At 38.5% G+C, this 9,016-nt stretch overlaps 1 protein-coding gene across 1 annotated transcript; it reads right to left on the reverse strand.

Annotated features, from left to right (window-relative positions):
- Positions 1-592: 592 nt before the first annotated feature.
- Positions 593-6,186, reverse strand: LOC306878744 (G2/M phase-specific E3 ubiquitin-protein ligase-like). Its single transcript, XM_079431252.1, has 14 exons — positions 6,122-6,186; positions 5,644-5,791; positions 5,391-5,521; positions 4,994-5,303; positions 4,747-4,904; positions 4,559-4,602; positions 4,361-4,409; positions 4,197-4,264; positions 3,952-4,038; positions 3,370-3,686; positions 3,114-3,295; positions 2,042-2,214; positions 1,551-1,765; positions 593-1,185 (listed from the first exon to the last, which is right to left on the reverse strand). The coding sequence occupies exons 8-14, from the start codon at positions 4,235-4,237 to the stop codon at positions 1,013-1,015; spliced, it is 1,188 nt and encodes a 395-aa protein (XP_079287378.1). The 5' UTR covers positions 4,238-4,264; positions 4,361-4,409; positions 4,559-4,602; positions 4,747-4,904; positions 4,994-5,303; positions 5,391-5,521; positions 5,644-5,791; positions 6,122-6,186; the 3' UTR covers positions 593-1,012.
- Positions 6,187-9,016: the final 2,830 nt, after the last annotated feature.

Here is a 9,016-nt window from a genome sequence, read left to right on the forward strand (position 1 = left end):
GATTGCCTATATCTGACACAGAAGTGTATAGTGAAATGACCCACACTTGACGATTATTGTATTATTTTAAATCAGAACTAGATCTTTGTTTAAAAAAGAATTCTGATATTCTTAGACAAAACAATGCATGAAGCAAAAAGGGGTATTTTACTGATTCACAAATTCTTTGTAGTAGACGCAAATGTAATGACCATATTGGACATTAGATGTTGTCAACATTGAGGGTCAACTTTTGACTTATGTCTACAATTTCAAAACTATTTAAAAATTGCAGCGTTGGGTTATACTTTTGGGTTATAATCTTAGCAGTTGTAGGTTTTATTATACATTTTTGTAATGAGTTGACTCAGTGTTTTGATTTCTGATTTGCCTTAGGTTTGATGCAAGGGACTGTGGATTTCCAGTGTCACAGGATGTCATTCAAGAGTTTGAGGACATTCTGCCACCACAGCGCAGTCTTTGTGGTGATAGTAATCTCCAAGTTCATTTTTCGGATTTGCAGAGACAGAGTGGGCTTTCTCCACCAGTCAACTGGATAACTGCTGTTGAGAATTACATAACATTTAAAAATATGTCCGGACTTTAAAATCATCAGATCAAAGAACAACTTTATTTGCACACTGCATATGTCATCAGTGTTTTACTGAACATCAATGATTTAAACGTGTATAACAAAATCAACTTGGTCCATGATGAAAAAGTCACTTGTGAAAATAAAATCTATATTATTCCCCAAAACTCACCAGTATATCAGTAGTCTATTAACCTGAGTGTCCTTGTTTAACTGAGTAACTTGAAATTTGTAACTATAACATAAGTGCACGTTGAAACATACGTAATACAAACATGCCTGCATTTCAAAATACGAAAGAACAAAGTGGCACATTTTAATTTCAATAAAACTGTTTACTCGGAACTAAACTCCAGTATATCACCCAAAGGTATTTCGCTTCAAGGAAGTCCAAACCCAGGGGAGTTTTGGATGCCATAATCCATGGCTGCTTGAAACTCTTCATAACTGGGTAAGATTGGAATTTTGATTGTATTTGTACATACATTTGCCATGGGAAATTGAGTGCTCTTCTGAAAAACTAGCTGTGGCTGTGGCTGTATTGCTGCAGGGGGAACTTCCTTCAGCCCAGTTCCAAACATAAGGACATCTTCCAAAGAAGGACTTGCCTCTTTCTGATGGAGCAAAAGGAAAATGTTAGACGTGTGTGTTTTTTTTTAATTATTATTATTAAATTGTTGCCATTGCTTTTTTTCTTGTTGCTACATTCGAATCAGTGTAGTCATCACCTTGCAGCTATAAGACTTTGAGCGCAGTGGTGATTTGTTGTATGGACGTGGTTTGTTCTTATAAACCACATGTAACAATTGAACCCTGTTTAAATTCTTATGGGCCGCACAGTATGCAATTGTGGACTTATCCCTTTGTGTATAACACTCATTATAGTTCCCTGAACTGACAAAAATTTCTATTACTTTAAATCTCATTATTTGCAGCAGTGACAATTCGGCACATTTCTTATAATTTTAACCATAGATACCTTCCAGGTAGAGCAGATAATCTCGCCAGTAGCTCAGTACTCTAGCCTCCTCCTGACGGTTGGTGCTACCAGGCTGACTGAACTGCACCTGGAAGATGTTCTCCACAGCATCAGCTGTCAGCTTGGTCTCAGTGTAGCACATGAATGAGAAGAAGAGTGAAGGATGCTGTTCCAAGGCATTGACAAAATCAAGCGTTGCCAATCCTTCTTTGAACCTACAAAAAGTGCAATGTCAAAAAGTTACTACCAGGAGGTTATGTGAACAACTTCTGAAATATAAATCTGAGATATATATATATATATATATATATATATATATATATCAGATTTTCCATTTTAAAAAGAAATAAGGTGACACTACTTCAGCCACAATATTTAGCCTTTATTAGCATAATACAAAGCATTGAAGTGCTCATGTTAAAATATAAAATAACTATTTAACATTGTATTAAAAGTTGTTACATGTCCACAGAGTAAGTAGAATATTATACCTCTGGATGGAAACATGGTTTCGATAGATGCAATACCACTGAATGTAATCATCTACAACTTTGTTCTTATCCTCCAGAGTCCTCATGAATCGATAGCAGCCTGCTGTCTGAAGCATGCTGGAGTATTTTTCTGTGAGTTCCTGGAGGTCACTTAGTGATGTAGCATTCTTTATCTAGGGGGAAATGAAAAAGCAATTAAGTGTTTTTAAGTGTCCACATTACATTTATACAAATTAGTAAGGCTTGGGCTATTTGTAACTTCTTTCAAAAATGGTTTATGACACAAATGTAAAGGAAATGTGATTATACAGATAGCATTGATACAAAAAGAGCAAAACTGAACAGTAATGTCAGATTCAAAAGAATGAAATACTGTGATTCATTTCTATATTGTACATATTTAGATATATGTTGCATATTCATAAGTTATGGTCTACCTTCCAGTACCTGTGCACGTGGAATAAAGGCTTTTTTGGGTGTAGCACATCATTATCAAAGGATCGGATAAGAATATTTGATTTCAAACACAAACGCTTTCCTGTAGCTCAAATAGTAGAGCATGGCGCTAGCAACGCCAAGGTCATGGGTTCGATTCCCAGGGAAAGCAAGAGCTGATAAACTGTAACTTGAATGCAATGTAAGGCGCTTTGGATAAAAGCGTCTGCTAAATGCATAAATGTAAATGAATATATTTAATTGACCTTGGTTCGTAAGGGCCACCGAAACATCTGACTCTGATATTGAATAAATTGAATAGATTTTGAGAGATTAAATTAGACACAAACACAAATTTTAACCCTTACGATACTGGATATTAATAATGGTTAAAAATGTAATATTCTAAATAATAATAACAATAAATAATAATATGTATTTAAAATATTACATTCAAAGACTAGGTTTTTATAACTTTCTATAAAAGTTTTTAATTTATACTCACTGCTCATATGAGAGCGTACCATCATTACATTATTGTCAAACCTACTGTTTATACAGCAATTAAGATATAGTTTTTGTCAGTTGATGAGAGTAATTTCTAAAAATGTTTTGTAATCCCAGCCTAACAAATTACCTCAAGAAGGGCCTTCTTGACCTCATCATCAGGTATGTCCTCAATTGGGGCCTCAATTGTCTTTACTTTACCAATTAGGTAAAGGAAGAAGTTTGGGGAAAGACAACAAGGCCCTGGACCACCATGGACAATGGACACTGCAATCATTCTTCCAATGTGGAAATATTCATTGTCTTCTGCAGCTAAAAATGCCAATATTGCAATGTTAGAACACCCTGATTTACAACATTGTAAAAACCTCACAAAAAAGTATTACCTTTACTATCAAATGAGAGGTATTTGGCATTGTCTTTGCCTTCAAATACTCTCCTTGTTTTGATGGTGTCCATCAACAGAGTCAGAAATTCTCGAGTAGGCCCCCCGCTGTCCAAAGCCTCTTCCATCAGCCCAGCATCATCTGTGAATTTCACCATCAAGCTGTAGGTGGGATCAAATGAGGATCGCCTGAAACCTCTTAAGGCACCATCCCAGACATTCGCCCGGTTAATGTTAAATCTGCTACAGGATGTTTTGTTAAGATTATGTGCCAGATTTGACACTATGTCTGCAGCTGTCAGCCCATCATGTCCATCGCTGTAAAATAAAAATAAAAACAGTCCACAAACAGCAAGAAACTATTAACACTGCAGCTTCTTATTTTTGTGAATTATTTAAACCATGATATTTTAGTTTTTTTTTTTTTTTATGGGCCCTTTATAATGAGTAAGCTATACAACACTGCTCAAAAATAATAAGCATAATTTGGACATCACAACTCTAGTAACAGATTTTGAGAGTCCTCCCACAAAGTCACATTTTTCTGGTAAAGAACAAGGTGCTGATAGTACTGTGATAGTACCTGTCTTTCTCTGGTAGTTTCTCTACTTCCTCAAGATCAGAGGAACTGCTGTCGATGGTGATAGGTGCATAGATATGGGTATATGTACTGTGGAAGAGAGGTACAAGAATAACAATAACACAATTAATCAATAAAGTATTCTGAAAAATATGTTTTGTTGTTTTGGCTGTAGTCCAGCACTTTAGTCCAATAGGTTTATTTCAAATCCAGTGAAACATTATGTAAAATCATTTCTTATGACTGACCTGTAGAAGTCTGACTTAAGCTCACCCACTGAGGTGGTCATCTGTTTGGGTCTTGTTGCACTCTTGGCCTGTAGCACCAACAACACCACATAGCACAATAAGAACTTCACAGAAATATGTAAATAAGCAAATTCTGGTTTATTAAGTTACAGAATATGACATACCTGCCCACTAGATGACTGGGATGTTGATGGTGCAAATGTTGTGACTGACCTAAAACATACAAACAATTTAGTAGAAATTGTATTCTAGATAACATAAAATACTTCTTATATAGCAATTTTAAAAATGAATGCATTAAAACATACTGACTTTCAGCTTGCACAGTGATAAGAAAATGTGTCAACAGAAATTTAACTTACCGATGTCTATGCTCTGGTGTACTGCTTTCGGGACTTGACCAAAGCTGCCAAGTGTAAATATAAAACCCTAAACTCATTCATAGCCTTAACACTGTATATGCTTTTCTATTTCTAGGAGATTTTATTGCATTATAGTTGTACTGTAAGCACAGACATGCTGAACACCTAAATTCCTGAGATGTATCTACCACTGTGTCAGAAAGAGGTGACAGATTGGGTTGTGCCCTAACAACAACTTCATCATCATCTTCTGAAACCGACTCATCTTCTTGACCTCACAAAAGACTTTGTGATCAATCTCTATTTCCAATTATATGTCCAGTATTGTTAAATATGTAGGCTGTAACTAGTTGGAATCCCACAAAGCACATAAATACTTAGTTTTTAGTTTAAATACACATAAATTATATAAAAACATAATATTTGAATACTTACTCTTTGACAACAAATCCTCAAGGGTACAGATGTACAGTGTGATCCTTTGATATGCCTTTCCAATGGCCTCTTTGTACTGTCCAATGGTAAAAGGTGTGTCAGTCCCTGGGATATTTTTTATCTGAGAGCTATCTGGACAAAGCAAGACATATTTTCCATCTTCCATGTCTTGATTGAAGTCTTTTAGTTTTTTCACAGCGGCTTCCAAAAGTTGCTCAGATGACCACTGGGGGTCAACATGTAGAGGTAGGTTTTTTCCTCTCATGGGCTTCAAGCCATTCTTGGTCTTGCTCATGATCCCAACAGAAATCTAGACCATCAGGCAAAAATGATGGAACACAAGTGTTAATATTGTTCTGTCTGACAACTTCATTAACTTAAATAATGATTAGCTTACCTTTACTGTTTTGTTTGATTTCTTTTTACTTTTTGAGAATGTTTTCCTTTCAGTTTCTTTTAGTTCTCTGTATTTCATGAACTGAAGAACAGCTGAAGCTGACTTTGCTGGAATGGCACATGCATCAGTTACTAAAACACAAACAAACACACACACACACAAAATCAGAAACAGAGAGAAAAAGATTAACTAAACGTAGATCTTATAATTTAATGGACAGAACAGTATAGGGATCTCAGAAAGAGAATATTACCTCTGGGCACAGTCTGACATGACACCTGGTCATCACCCGCAGTTCTAGGAGCATTCTCTATTACAAAGCTTACATCTCGCCCACATGAACTGCAAAATCTTGCCAAAGTCAGCCATTGGAAGCCACAGAAAGGGCAATACATTTAGATCTGAAAAACAAAAACAAGTTGACTGAAGTTAGCACGTTGTATTTGTATTCTGTTGTCCTTTCTTTCATTAGCCTACTAAAATGACCTGGATAAATGTTTAAATATTATTCTTACTGTCCTTTTTATTTTGACCTGGTTTTAACAATTAATGAAGCATTGCGAATTTATTTTCATTAACCTTGAAATGATTTAGTTGAGGATATTAAATTAAGTTAGCCATTTTATATAATAACGTTAATCGTGTAATTTTTCATTATTAATCTAATAATATCCAAAAGACAAAGAAATCATGCAATCAGGGTGTTAAAATAAACAACAAAAACCACTCACCTTTCAGTTCACCAACAACTCAACCAATAGCCACTGCACAATAAGCAAATCCCAGCCGGTCCGTCACTTTTTTTTGGGTCCCCTGGAAACATTTCCGTTGTGGTCCATGCAGCACGTTTAGTTTGCGTGTGTTGTGAAGATTTGCAGCGTTTCTTAGTTTGCATGTGTTGTGAAGATTTGCAGCGTTTCTTAGTTTGCATGTGTTGTGAAGATTTGTAGCGTTTCTTAGTTTGCATGTGTTGTGAAGATTTGCAGCGTTTCTTAGTTTGCATGTGTTGTGAAGATTTGTAGCGTTTCTTAGTTTGCATGTTGTGAGGATTTGCAGCGTTTCTCAATTTGCATGTGTTGTGAGCTCTCTCGGCCACCGTAGCTATTAGTTTATAGCCCGTTAGACGCTAATCTCGCTTACATTGCAAATCCTCTATTCACACACATTACTATCGTTTCACTGTTACTTGCGTAAATGGCGGATTTGTGTCTACCTTTGAGTGCAGGTGAGGACATGTTCGAGCTGCATTCGGTGCAGCTGGAGCTGGAAGCCGTGGAGAAGCAGATCCACGACCTGGTGGAGAAGCAGGCCCAGCTGAGACAGCGGAAAGCCGCGCTGGAAACATCCCGGGCTGACACTCACAAATCCGGGGTAGGTATACAGCATGCTGCTAACACTCCCATCACCTCTACTCTGTGTGTTTCTCTGCACAGACCCTGTGCACCCAGGACTCGATCTTCCCAGATGTCCTTCACTCCGGCGCCGGGACACCACGGACCCTGGGTGCTGCAGCAGCGGAGGACGCGAGACAGAACGCGACGTTGTGATCGTCGGAGACTCCATTGTCCGGCACGTCCGTGCTACGCTAGCTGAAGGTAAAGTACACGCTTCTAACATCCCCACCACCTCTACTTCGTGTGTTTCTCTGCACAGACCCTGTGCACCCAGAACGCGATCTTCCCAGATGTCTTTCATCTCCACCCGGAACCGCTTCGCCCCCCTCCGCGAGACGGAACGCGATGCTGTGGTCGTGGGAAGCTCCATCGTCCGGCACGTCCGTGCTACGTCAGCTGAAGGTAAAGTGCACACTCACTGTTTCCCCGGTGCACGTGTTCTCAATGTTTCTGCGCAGATACCCGTGATCCTGAAGGGCAACGAGAACATCGGTGCTGTCGTGCTGCATGCGGGGGCCAACGGCATCAAGCTGCGGCAGACGGAGACACTGAAAAGGGACTACAGGAGCCTGATCGAGACGGTACGCAGCACATTGCCCGCGGCGACGATCATCGTGTCAGGACCGCTTCCCATGTATTGACAAGGAAACGAAAGGTTCAGTAGACTGTTTGCTTTAAACGAATGGTTATCGTCATGGTGTAAAGAACAGAAACTGCTCTTTGTTAATAATTGGAATCTTTTCTGGGAGCGTCCTAGGCTTTTCCGTGCTGATGGCCTGCACCCCAGCACAGTCGGAGCGGAACTCCTGTCGGACAACATCTCCAGGACGCTACGCTCCATCTGACAAATTCTGAGCCAATTCTCAAATAACTGCTATGAGGACTTTTGTTCTACCCACTTAAAAGATAGAAGTACTTGCGTTGTCCAATCTATACAGACTGTGTCTGTTCCCCGAATAGCGAGGTCAAAATATAAATTTAATGCAGGATCTAGAAAAAATCTGACCGTGATTAAACCAGAAAAATGCAAAATAAATGAACAAAAACAATTTTTAAAACTTGGGCTCCTAAATATTAGATCACTCGCACCCAAAGCAGTTATTGTAAATGAAATGATCACAGATAATCATTTTGATGTACTCTGCCTGACTGAAACCTGGCTTAAACCAAATGAATATTTTGGTCTAAATGAGTCTACTCCACCAAGCTACTGTTATAAACATGAGCCCCGTCAGACTGGTCGTGGCGGCGGTGTGGCAACAATATATAGTAATACTCTCAATGTTACTCAGAAGACAGGATACAGGAGGTTTAACTCATTCAAACTACTTCTGCTTAATGTTACACTGTTAGATATGCAAAAGAAATCTCTCCTATCTCTTGCTCTGGCTACTGTGTATAGACCGCCAGGGCCATATACAGATTTCCTAAAAGAATTTGCAGATTTCCTCGCAGATCTACTAGTTAATGACGATAAACTGCTAATTGTCGGAGATTTTAACATTCACGTTGATAATACAAATGATGCGTTAGGACTTGCGTTTACTGACCTAATAAACTCTCTTGGAGTCAAGCAAAACATCACCGGGCCCACTCATCGTTTTAATCATACGCTAGATTTAATTATATCGCATGGACTTGATCTTACCAATATAGATATCGTACCTCAAAGTGACGATGTTACTGATCATTTCCTTGTATCGTGCATGCTGCCTATTACTGATATTAGTTATATGGCTCCGCGTTATCGTCCGGGCAGAACTATTGTTCCAGCCACCAAAGACAGATTCACAAATAACCTGCCTGATTTATCTCAACTGCTCTGTGTACCCATAAATACGCATGAACTAGACGAAATGACTAGCAACATGGGCACTATCTTCTCTAATACATTAGAAGCTGTTGCCCCCCTCAAATTGAAAAAGGTTAGAGAAAAATGTACTGCGCCATGGTACAACAGTTATACCCATTCTCTCAAGAAAGAAACTCGTATTCTTGAGCGCAAATGGAGAAAAACTAAATTAGAAGTTTTTAGAATTGCGTGGAAAAACAGTATGTCCAGCTATAGACAGGCTCTAAAAGCTGCCAGGGTAGAGCATATCCGCAAACTCATAGATAATAACCAAAACAATCCAAGGTTCTTATTTAGCACAGTGGCTAGACTAACAAATAAACAAACACCACCCGATCTAAATATTCCCCCACAGTTTAATAGTAATGATTTTATGAATT

Source organism: Barbus barbus, assembly GCF_936440315.1.
Source record: "Barbus barbus genome assembly, chromosome: 13".
Lineage (NCBI taxonomy): Eukaryota > Metazoa > Chordata > Actinopteri > Cypriniformes > Cyprinidae > Barbus > Barbus barbus.

Excerpts from the sequence above, each read along its gene's own strand:
- LOC306878744 (XM_079431252.1), bottom strand. The coding sequence starts at position 4,237 with ATGACCACCTCAGTGGGTGAGCTTAAGTCAGACTTCTACAG. Across the intron at positions 1,766-2,041 it reads AACCATGTTTCCATCCAGAG|GTTCAAAGAAGGATTGGCAA; the intron begins GTATAATATTCT and ends CACTTTTTGTAG. Across the intron at positions 1,186-1,550 it reads TTATCTGCTCTACCTGGAAG|AAAGAGGCAAGTCCTTCTTT; the intron begins GTATCTATGGTT and ends TTGCTCCATCAG.